Source organism: Lynx rufus, unplaced genomic scaffold (assembly GCF_022079265.1).
Source record: "Lynx rufus isolate CCGP_SWC_20201006 ecotype Redwood Valley unplaced genomic scaffold, mLynRuf1.p SCAF_1, whole genome shotgun sequence".
NCBI lineage: Eukaryota > Metazoa > Chordata > Mammalia > Carnivora > Felidae > Lynx > Lynx rufus.
Genome location: NW_025814823.1, coordinates 19275105 through 19287337, shown reverse-complemented (window position 1 = coordinate 19287337; position 12233 = coordinate 19275105). Strand labels below are relative to the sequence as shown.

Below are 12233 nucleotides of genomic sequence, written 5' to 3'. Positions count from 1 at the left end.
GGGGGCGGGGACCAAGGTAGTACTTCCATACTGATTGCAGCTGTGTAGAGAACAGTTCAGGCCATAAATCTTCATTTGGAAAGAAAAGTTCCAGTATTATTTACAACGTGACAACATGCTGGGCAGTGACAAGAAAACGGCACAAATACAAGGGATAATGCACAATAAGGAAGTCCAAGCTGCGTCCTGGCCTCCCTTGAAGTCCCTTGCAAGCTCCGGGTTTGTGCCCGAACTGGACAAAGGATGGGGTGGACGACCCCGCCGGGCCACCGGCCGACTGACCGCCAGGGGGCGCTCTACGCACGACCCCAGGTTTCCCGGGCACGCTCCCTCCCTGCCCGCCTCCGCCCCGCCCGCCGCCAGGGGGCGCCGCAGACTATTCAGCGCTGGGCTCCCGTCCCCGGAGCGCCGGCGCGGGCGAGCGGCGGAGGCCGGCCTGCCGGCGGCCATGGACCGCTTCGTGTGGACCAGCGGCCTCTTGGAGATCAACGAGACGCTGGTGATCCAGCAGCGCGGCGTGCGCATCTACGACGGCGAGGAGAAGGTAGAGGCGGCCTCGGGGACGGGTGCGCGGTCTGGCCAGCCTGAGGGGCCTCCGCCCGGGTGCCGGGTCCGCACGCCACGGCGCTTGGGCGGCCGCGCTCAGGGAGCCGCGGGGACGGCAGACGGCTTGGCCGGGTGCCTGCTCCTCGGGCCCGGATCCGGCGCGGTGACGGCGGGCCGCGCCGGGACGGTGCCTCCTTTGTCCGGCTCGCTGGCCGGGGTGCCTCGCCGAGCCGGGTGCGGCCGGCGGGCGTGCGGTCTGCCCCAGCGAGCGGCGGACAGTGCCCCGCAGGGGTTTCTGAGAAGCGTGTCCGGGTCTCACTGATCGCCTTTCCGCCCCCCCCCCCCTTTTTTTTTCCTGGAATGACTTAAGGAAGGAGTCTTGAGCGTTTGTTTAGTGAAGTGATGTGGTAGGCCATGCCTTGTCACCCGGGCGCAAACCTTGGGAGAGGCGCTTGCGAATGGAGACAAGTGTTACTAGCCCGGCGTGAGCGTCTGGTGGAGACTTCCGTCCGACTGTTACCTCCCGGGGAACCGGCTCGGCTCAGCCCGGGCGGCGCCCCGCGGGAAGATCCGTACTCCAGACACGAGCGCTGGGGAATAGGCTGCTTTACTCAGGAGGCAGGCGGCCTGGGAAGACTGTGGACTCACATCCCGAAGCCTATCCTCCCCGTCCCGGCGAAACCAGAAGGATTTAAAGGGGCGGGGGTGGGGGGCGAGTAGGGGAGAGGGAGGGGTGCTCCGTGCAGGAGAAGCAGGTGCCCTGGCTTTGTCCCAGGTGGACGTGACCCTGAACAGACTTGCTGGCCTCAGCCGCAGCTGTTTGCCAATGCAGTCAGGCCGTATCTTCTGGGGAAGTTTGGTCCTGATCAGAAAAATGTTCGAAACCCGCTTATTCTAACCAGGATTTTTAGTTTCCAGAATTTTTCACCTGCTCTCTCATCTTCTTTGTGGTGTTATTGATGAAACTTCCTTCCGTACTTTTGCATTTGTTCCTTGACCCATAGCTTTTCCTGGTCGGTGCTTGCAGAAGCTCGAGGCTTCCTTCCTCCTAGGTCATGGAGGGCAGGGGTTACCCAGCTGTCTACAGGCGCAGCTGACGTGACACCGGACCCAGGTGCTCTGCCTCCCTGAGGGCATTTTCCACGTACTGTTTCCTCTCTTATCAAGGCAGGGTCTTTTTCTTAAATAACTTGCTTGGTTTTACTCCATTTCCTGCCTCAGCACTTTGGTTAACTTGATCGCAATTGGGTTTGCATCTCTTGGTCCGAGTGACAAGCTAAATGGTTTTTGAATGAAGGTTACACCCTTGGAACTGTTTTAAATAGGAAGCATGATCAACTTCAGCATTCAGAACTGAATGCTGACGATGATAGATTGGTCTTCAGAAACTCCCCTAAAGACAGTCCATGCTGGAAGTCACACTTTTGCAGAACACCACCCTCTGTTGTTGTATGTAACTCCAGTATGCAAATTAGGAGCATCTTGGCTGGCACATAATACAACTACGTCCGTTTAAGACCATAACAAGTCAAAACCATTAGGACCTGTATATGCAAAACCATTGCTCAATCAGTGAATTCTAGTGTTTCCTTTAAGGTTTTTTTTTTTGTTTTTTTTGTTTTTGGTTTTGGTTTTGGTTTTGGTTTTTTTGCCTATTTTAATGGACAAGTAGATATAGTTATCAGAGGATTAACAAAAAAGTACTGGGAAGAATTTAGTTAAGATCCTTTGATCTCGTGGAGAATTCTTAACTGTTCTAAAGGCTGAGGGTAGGGGCGCCTGGGTGGCGCAGTCGGTTAAGCGTCCGACTTCAGCCAGGTCACGATCTCGCGGTCCGTGAGTTCGAGCCCCGCGTCGGGCTCTGGGCTGATGGCTCAGAGCCTGGAGCCTGTTTCCGATTCTGTGTCTCCCTCTCTCTCTGCCCCTCGCCCGTTCATGCTCTGTCTCTCTCTCTGTCCCCAAAATAAATAAACGTTGAAAAAAAAATTTTTTTTAAAGGCTGAGGGTAGTGAGGGAGGAATGTAGGTGTCCTGAAATGGAAGCAGAGCTCTAAGACAAGCTTGCTCACCGCTGTGGTCCCTGAGCTGCATCTAATGAGTCACTTGCTGAGCTGTCCCCGGTGTGACTGAGGGCTAGACTGATTCCTAGGGGGAAGTCCCATGTCCTGGCTTCCTCCATCTGCTGGAAAGCTTCCAGACCTCATGCAGTCTGAAGACTCTAGGAAGCTCCTTATCAGCCTCCAGATCTGGTCAAGTTCCCTTTCAGTGTCTTTCCCTGGCTCCCTTGGTCTAGGACACTCCAGTCCAGACTGCTTAGCCTTCATAGCTTTGCGTCCCAACACGTTCCTCAGGCAGGCATGCACGTGGCTGTCTCATAGGCCAGGTGGACGCTCCTGGAGGGCAGAAAGTGTGCCTTACTCATCCTTGTATCTTTTGGCTCATTGTGGGTGTGAAATACGTGAAAAAAAAGAGACCTAAATAATAGGAGTACCTACTATGTGCCAGGAGCTTTACGTACAATCTCATTTAATCCTATTACTGGGCATATGAGGTGAGTATTTTATGGATGAGAAAATAACTCTTAGAAAGTGACTTGCCCACAAAGTTGGTTATCAGGAGAGACAGGAGTTAAATTTCTGTTGATCAGACTCCCAAAGGCTCTGCTTAATTGACTGTGCTACAATGCTTTCACAAATGTAGCAGTCACCAGTGCCAGACTCTTTATGTAATGCTTAATATAGTGAATCCTCCCAAAGATGAGGACACTCAGTTGACAGTTGAGAAAACTGTGACCCATCTGAGGTGACACATTTAGAGTAGACTGGGCTCTTCCCACCGCCCAAGCGTCTCTTGTGAATAAATGAGCACCTGCTTGTTTCTACAGGCACAGTTTTCATGGACCCGTTATGACCACACAGTATGTTTTCTTAAGTAGCGTAGACAGGTCATTTGTTTAAATTCACAAAAGCTTCTATAGCCTCAGCTAATTTAAATAATAATGAAAGCAGGTTAGTAGTGTATAAAGTGGCAAGTTGGCAGCATGTACTGGGAGACTTAGAAAATGTTTATTTTCTTCCAGCTAGCTGTTTGACTTTTAGGGATTTACCCTTGGGAAGTAATCAGAGATGCATAAACATTTAATGAATGAGGATGCTCATCTCAGCACTATTATATATATTATATATTATTACATATAGGGAAAATTGGAAGCAATCTCAGTGACCACCGTAGGGTTTTGTTAATTAAATGGGATATGCCTTAATCAGCATGAGGAATTACTAATGAGAGGCTGCTAACTGAAAAAAGCTACTTATAAAACTACAAATATAATGGCTTCATTTTATTTAAAGATTATTTACACATGCACACACATATACACACACACATACACTCTGGCTGGTATGATTATGAGTGATTTCATTTTCTTTTTTAGACTTCCATTTTTTTTTTCAAATTTTCTACACTGTATTACTTTTATAAAAGAAAAATGTTAACTAAAAACAAAACAAAACAGGGTAAGAGCTTGTCCAGCAAAAGCCTAAGTTACATCAACTTTGAAGTAGTTAAAATTGTTCTAGCTCTGAGTGGCTGGAGCAAACCAGCCTAAACTTGTCTATCAGGTTTAGCTCATAATCCCTTGGAATCCCTGAAGGGAAGGAACTATTACACAATATCTTCACTTGGAGCATCAGCATTACATGCGCACATTGTTAATTGACACAGTAATGGAATATACTCTGCCTTCAGCTTTAACTTACATCCTTATGCTTGAATTTCAGTGCGAGAAAGTGCATCTGCTTAATCAGAACTGTTGTGCTGTAACGTAGCACCAGGCACTCAAGTTGATAAAATACTTGCTTTTGGAAAAGGGAAATCTTACTCATTGACAAAAAAGAAGTTTTAAAAATCTCTTTTTTATGTGTATTTATTTTTGAGTGAGCGAGCGAGAGAGAGGAGAGGCAGAGGGTCCGAAGTGGGCTCTGCCCTGACAGCAGCAAGCCCGACTCGGGGCTCGAACTCAGTAATAGCTCAGGCATGACCTGAGCCAAAATCATGAGTCAGATGCTTAACTGACTGAGCCACCCAGGTGCCCCTGTATTACAGTTTTTAAAAACATTTTTTACATTTATATTTTGGGTAGGTGATACAATCCCATGACAAAAATTCAAAAACCACAAAAAGTATAAAGTTAAAAGTCTCCCTTTCACCTTTGTCTCTTTGTGACTCAGTTCCCCCTCAGAGGCTAACCAGTGCATCATTCTGGAGAGCTGTGCATATGTATCATGCATAGGTATTTGTATAAATTGTGTTTCCTTTTTTAAGATGTAAATTTGTAATATGCTATGCATACAGAGTGTTGCATCTCGCTTTTTTCACTTCATCTGTGTGGAGAATTTACCATATTTCATCAATTCTAAATGTCCATTTCCCCGCCCCCCCCCACACACACATTTTAACAACCAGAATCAGGATGCATTTCATAATCAGTGGCATCTTAGATTTTATCAAATACTTTACTATGATAGAGCCTCCTGATTTCTTTGTAATCACTGAGTACTAGTTCATTGTGTGGATGTATATTTCTCTGTTGATGGGCATTTAACTTATTTCCTATATTTTGCTTTTCACAAACAGCAATGAATAACATAGTAGTGTATGATTATGCACATGTGTGGATTCATCTGTAGATAAATTGGATCAAAGGATATGTGTATTTGTATTTTTGATAGATTAATCTATTGCCCTCAGTGGAGGTTGTCCCTCCCAACAAGGTGTGCAAGTGCTTATTTCGCTAACATTTCACTTGCACGGTGTTACCAAGCTTTTGGACCTCTGCCAATCTCCTGGATGGACTGCCCTCATGTTCTCTTAATTGGCTTTTTTCTTGTTATCTGCAAGGTTGGGCATCTATTAATGTGCTTAAGAGTCATTGTAGTTCCTTTTATGTGAACTTTCTGTTAATAGTCTTTGCCCATTTCTCTGATGGATTACAGGCTATTTTTTAAAAGTGATTTGTAAGAGTACTTTATACGTTACAGAAATTAGCCCTTTGTCTCTGATGTGAGTTTCAGTTATTTTCCCCAGTCTGCCATCTTCGCCTTGGTGTTTTTTTGGTACAAGGAATTTGTGTGCATGTGTGTGTGGAGTTCACTTTATAAATCTTTGCCTCTAATGCTAATGAGCTTAGTGTTTTTCTTAGAAAAACCTTCTCTTACATTATGTAAAAAATTCTCGGGGCGCCTGGGTGGCTCAGTCGGTTGAGCACCTGACTTCGGCTTAGGTCATGATATTGCAGTTCGTGAGTTTGAGCCCTGTGTCGGGCTCTGTGCTGACAGCTCAGAGCCTGGAGCCTGTTTTGGATTCTGTGTCTCCCTTTCTCTCTGCCCCTTCCCCGCTCATTCTCTGTCTCTCAAAAATGAATAAACGTTAAAAAAAATTTTTTTTAAATTCTCTCATTTTTTCTAGTGCTTTTATAATTTTTTTTAACTCTAATATTTGATCTAGAATTTAATTTGGTAAAGTATATTAGGTATAAATCCAACATTGTCATTATTATTATTATTATTTTTCTCTACTGGAGAACCCAGTTGTCCCAGTGTCATTGATTGAATCTCTAGCCACACTTATTTTTGTAGGTTTATGTCTATTTTCTTATTATTTAAAAATTATTTTAAAAAATTATATGAGTATTATATAACAAATTCAATCTCATGGTAAAAAATTCAATCAGTAGTGAAATGGATAGTTTAAAAAAGGGGGCCTTTGCTTCTCTTCTTCCCATTTCCTCACACTTTTTTGAGATAATCATTGTTAACAGATCACTGAGTATTCCATTTATATCTTTTTATACTACGTGTGTGTGGGGGGGCGGTGTGTATGTGTGTATGTATGTGTGTGTAGACACATGCATATATCTCACATGAAGTTTGAGATACGGAGGTTATCTCTATTTCTGTCTGATTACATTATGTGTAATAGGCTGTAAATTGCTTTCTTTCCCCACTAACTCTGTTGTATAGTTCTGTGACAGTCCATAGAGCTATATCTCATTCTTCCTAACCTCTGCTTGGATTCCACAGTATGAGTGTATCGTACTTGATTTAACTACTACCCTATTGTTACTCATTTGGTTGTTTGCAATTTTTTCCTAATTTTATCAGGGCTGTGTATATACATATATATACATATATGTATATATACATACTGTATATATACATATATGTATATATACATACTGTATATATATGTATATATACAGCTTATGAAGCATATAGCATTGCTTCTCTTTAATTTGTGGTAAGCCTAATTCTCAAATGTGTATTTATATGATTAACTTTTTTTGTGTGTAATTTATGAGGAAGAAAATCTGGACTGCATTAAGTGATACATCATTAATATTTTGTGATGATCTTGTCTTTCTAGATAAAATTTGATGCTGGGACCCTCCTTCTTAGTACACACCGACTAATTTGGAGAGATCAGAAAAATCATGTAAGATAAAGGTTTTTTGGGTTTTTTTAATCTGTTGTAGGTTTTAAATCCCTGAAGTCTCTTTCTGTCTGTCTGTCTGTATGTCTGTCAGAATTAAACAGATGCAATAAATTTCCATTTTCACGGGGTGCCTGGGTGGCTCAGTTGGTTAAGTGTCCGACTTTGGCTCAGGTCATGATCTCACGGCTCATGAGTTGCAGCCCTGCATCAGGCTCTCTGCTGACATCTCAGAGCCTGGGTTCTGCTTCGGATTCTGTGTCTCCCACTCTCTCTGCCCCTCCCCTGCTTGCTCTCGCTCTCTTTTTCTCTAAAATAAATAATAAAACATTAAAATTTTTTTTTAAATTTCTATTTTCACGATGTCAAGAAGTGTATCATTTGATCTCTGAATGGAGTGCAGATAGAGGAGTTAGAGGCTGTCCTTCATTCAGCTCAGAAAAGTCTATAGTTGCTAAACAGAGAGAGACTCATGGTCACTCCATTTTTAAACACCAGTCAGCCTACTGCATACCTGAATGTTCCGTGTGTAACGGCAGTATTTCTCCCACCTGTTGTCAGAGGTCCTCCAAACAAACTTCCTGACTGAGAATCTGGAGTATGGGTCTGCTGGGAAGTAGATACTTTAACCTAGATACTGGGAAGAATGGCCTCAAAGTCATTCAGCAAGAGGAGAAACCTCCCTGTTTTTTCATTTCTAGGAAGAGAAAACAAGTTCCATGTATAAAGCTATTTTTATTCCAAAGAGCTTTAACTTGAAAGTGTGTGTGTGTGTATGTGCAAATTTCAGTGTTGCCAGTAAATAAGCAATCTGTGTTATTTTCATAATTGCTGCCCCCCCCCCACCATGACATTTTTATTTTATAGGCAAAGTATATACTGTACTGAGGCTCTTTAAAGGCCACTAACTATTGTAAAATCTGACTCTTTTTAGCCCCAAGAATCAATCTCCTTTCATGGGGATATTGACCTTTTTGGTAAGGCACAACCTAGAACTGTTAATGTTGTCTAATTCTTTTACTTTTTATTTATTTATTAAAAAAAATTTTTTTTAATGTTTATTTTTGAGAGAGAGACAGAGCATGAGTGGGGAGGGAGAGAGAGAGGGAGACACAGAACAGGTGTCTCACCCATATAGAATCACCCATATAGAACCACAGAATCACCCGTATAGAACACTCCAGGTTTTGATTTACCTGTTCTGGGTTTTTTTTGTCTTCCCTATAAGAATATATATAAAAAGTTTTCATATAAGTAGTGCTTTTAAAAAGATGTACCTACTGTAAAAACAAAGGTAGATATAGTTTCTTTAAAAAAAAAACTTTTTTATGTTTATTTATTTTTGACAGAGAGACAGACAGAGTGTGAGTAGGGGAAGGGCAGAGAGAGAGGGAGACACAGAATCTGAAGCAGGCTCCAGGCTCTGAGCCCTCAGCACAGAGCCCGATGCGGGGCTCAAACCCACAAGCTGTGAGATCATGACCTGAGCCGAAGTTGGATGTTTAACCAACTGAGCCACCCAGGCGCCCCATTTAAAAAAATTTTTTTTTAATGTTTATTTATTTTTGAGACAGAGAGAGACAGAGCGTGAGTCAGGGAAGGGCAGAGAGAGAGGGAAAACAGTTTCTCTTCAACCTCTTGTGTTCTTCTATGCAGCAAAATGCCACCACAGTACTGTTTCATTCAGTTTTTCTTCAGTTTACTTAAGGACTAAATTCATACTATAATTTTTAAAATTGTTTTTATTATTAAGTACCTTAAAGGTATATGATGCTGTATTAAATGCTATAAAACAAGGATTTCTGATGAGTCTTTTTTTTTGTAATGTTTATTCTTGAGAGAGAGAGAGAGAGAGAGAGAGAGAGAGTGCAAGTGAAGGAGGGACAGGGAGAGAGAGGGAGACACAGAATCCGAAGCAGGCTCTAGGCTCTGAACTGTCAGCAGAGAGCCTGACCCGGTGCTCAAACTCACAAACGTGAGATTGTGACCTGAGCCAAAGTTGGACGCTTAACCGACTGAGCCATCCAGGTACCCCCTCTGATGAGTCTGAAGAGTCATATTTTCTGATGATTTCCTCCTAGGAGTGCTGCATGGCCATTCCTCTTTCCCAGATTGTGTTCATTGAAGAACAGGCAGCTGGAATTGGGAAAAGGTGAGGTGTTACATACTGCAGTCTTTTTCACAAAAAACATTCCAGTCAAGCTATTATTATTAGCCTGGTAGATATATTGCTGTGCCATGACTTCATATGTGGGAGTGAACCTAATGATTGTGGTTTGGGGCTTTGTAAATAGTGGTCATTGGTCAGGAGCTCCCCTAAGAAGGTGTTTTCCTACATTAAACTCATGGGTAAATGGAAGTCATTCTTAAAGCACAAATCAAGTACCAAGGTTTGCTATATAATATCCTTGGATCAAAATAAATCAATGTCAGCCAGCTGTCACTGCATGTATTTCCACAAACATTTGCTTTTGCACCTCTGTGTATGTAGTACTTAAAATCAGAAAGGACTCATCTGAGAAAAATGACTTTACTTCACTTTCTTTTAAAAAAATTTTTTTTAATGTTTATTGATTTTTGAGAGAGACAGAGAGCCAGAGTGGGGGAGGGGCAGAGAGAGAAAGAGAGGGAGACATAGAATCCAAAACAGGCTCCAGGCTCTGAGCTGTCAGTACAGAGCCCCATGCGGGGCTCAAACTCGGGAGCAGCGAGATCATGACCTAGGCCAGAGTTGGACACTTAACCAACTGAGCCACCCAAGCGCCCCTTACTCCCATTGCTAGTTGATCATTAAGTTTCTCCACTTTGACTTTTTCACATATAGAAAGTATCATAGAAGTATCATAATAGTATCACAGAATAGAAGTATCATAATAGTTATTGTCAAAAATGGGACATTTGTAAAAGTAATAAGGGGTGCTGTTTATAATTGGACCAAGGAAGCATAAAATGGGTACTGTTTTAGGCAAACCAGGACATGTGATCACCCTGGTTTAAAGTCACACGTTCAAATGTTTCTGTTTAATCAAGTACATAAAAAATTCTGGGTTTATTTTTTCAGTACATGTAATTAAGGGCAGTTATGAACAAATATTGCTGATAACTTTTTTTTTCCATGTGGGCCCATCTTGAGCATTAGTATAGTTAACTTCAGTAGAGGTTAAATGGATGTTGAACTCCACTAGAAATGCAATGTGTCCCTTAATTATAATGTAGCTAGCATGAAAGATTGCTTATTTGACATAAAAGAAATTGACCAACATTTCAAAAAGATTAATAAAGGCATAGATTTTTAGAGTAGGCTATTTCTCTAATTTCTGTTTTTCCCCTCGTCATTTGTCTCCATCTCTTTAAGTTCTTTTTTTTTCAAATGGAGGTATAATTACATATAGCATTGTATGACTTTTAGGTGTACAACATAATGATTCAATATTTGTATGTATTACTTTTCTTAAGTTCTACAAAGTAAAACTTTAAGGTGTTCCAGATCATTTGAATTTTCCTCTGCTGTCTTCCAAGGGAATCTAAACTGTAACAAAAATATTTAAAATATTTACTTTCCCATTAGTGTCTTATTTTTAACCATGTCCAGTGAGTAAGAATTTAATAATATGCCAGGTTAACTTTTCTCAAACATTCTCTTTAGTTCTCATCTCTTCCCTCCCAAGCAATTACCATATTTCATTGATTCAAAGATACACACACACACACACACACACACATATATTTATCGTTTCACCTTTTAACATCTCATAACCTGGGGCGTGTAGGTGGCTCAGTCAGTTGAGCGTCCGATTCTTGATTTCAGCTCAGGTCATGATCCCACGGTAGTGGGATTGAGCCTTGTGTCAGGCTCCGTGCTAAGCATGGAGTCTGCTTAAGATTCATTCTCCTCTGTCTCTCTCTCTCTTCTCTCTCCCTCTGACCCTCCCACACACATGGTGCTATCTCTTAAAAAAAAAAAACACACCAAAACACCAAACATCTCATAACCCAAGATGCTTCTTTGATTTGGTGACTTGAAATATGGCAACTGAATGACCTGTGAAATGAATATACTTAAAAACTGGCCTAATATTTTATGCTGACTTTGGGATTTTTAACCTTCATTTGACAAAAGGCTCTAAGCTAGGTATCCAAGATACTTTGACTGAGTGCTTTGGTTTTGTTAATTTTCGGAAGAAGATTGTTTATTGAGCGGGCTGGGGGGAAAAGAGGAAAAAAGGCTTATAAAATTGAACAAATATAGTGATATTTTTATTAGCATAGAACATAATGGTAGTCATAAAGATTATGGTAGTTTGTGTTTCTAGAGCAGCAACATTTTGAGAATTGTTTTTGCTCTTGGATTATCTTCTAGATCATGCTGTTGATTGAGTGGCATTTTCCAAAAATTATACTGTAGAATGTTAGTTTTGGACAGAGTTTTAACAAAATGTCAGCTGGCCGGTTTTATACAGATAAGTTTTCACATTTTGTTTTCAAGTGAGTAAGGTAGTATGCTTTGGCAGAAATTAGAGGCCCCCCTGGTAACCTCTGGGGATGATTCTGTCCATGGAAAACCCTAATCATAAGCCAACGTAATGAACTATCCCAAATTTACAAACTTATTTTGAACTTATTTTTGAAACCACCTTCTGAATTAATCTATAGTACTAGTAACTTGAATGTCTTGGTTCGTAGCTTATAAATTATAAGTAGAGGTATTTTTGAAAGGTTCATTAATACTGATGTAATAAAAAATATAGAAGAATTCCTTTCAAGATGTCCCTTGTTTCTACATGAATTTTAAAAGTGAACTGAAATATATTAAAGGTTATGAAAATAGAATTAGTGATGCTTAAAGGTGATTAAATTCATTACATTTATTCCTTAGTGCCAAAATAGTGGTTCATCTTCACCCTGCTCCACCTAACAAAGAACCTGGTCCTTTCCAGAGTAGTAAGAACTCCTACATCAAACTCTCCTTCAAGGAACATGGCCAGATTGAGGTGAGCTTTTTTATGCATAAAATTGGACTAGAAATGTGTACTTGTGTGTATTTTTATTGTTTGTTAATACGATGGAAATCCGTATTGTACAACATACCAGTTTTCACCATATTTTTACAACAAAATTTTTCTAATAGATTAAGCCTTATCAGTAGAAAAATGAAGTTTAGGTTCCAGTGAGAACAGGAAGCAGGAGGGTGTGGTCACA

The 12233-nt window shown here is 41.5% G+C and overlaps 1 protein-coding gene across 1 annotated transcript in view; it reads left to right on the top strand.

Annotated features, from left to right (window-relative positions):
• The first annotated feature begins 428 nt into the window (after window positions 1–428).
• Window positions 429–12233, top strand: part of VPS36 (vacuolar protein sorting 36 homolog) — a 30867-nt gene continuing 19062 nt past the window's right edge. The window contains exons 1-4 of the mRNA XM_047079146.1: window positions 429–544; window positions 6969–7037; window positions 9116–9186; window positions 11911–12025. Coding sequence (XP_046935102.1) covers window positions 449–544; window positions 6969–7037; window positions 9116–9186; window positions 11911–12025 — 351 coding nt within the window. The 5' untranslated portion in view covers window positions 429–448. The remainder of the gene's footprint in view (window positions 545–6968; window positions 7038–9115; window positions 9187–11910; window positions 12026–12233) is intronic.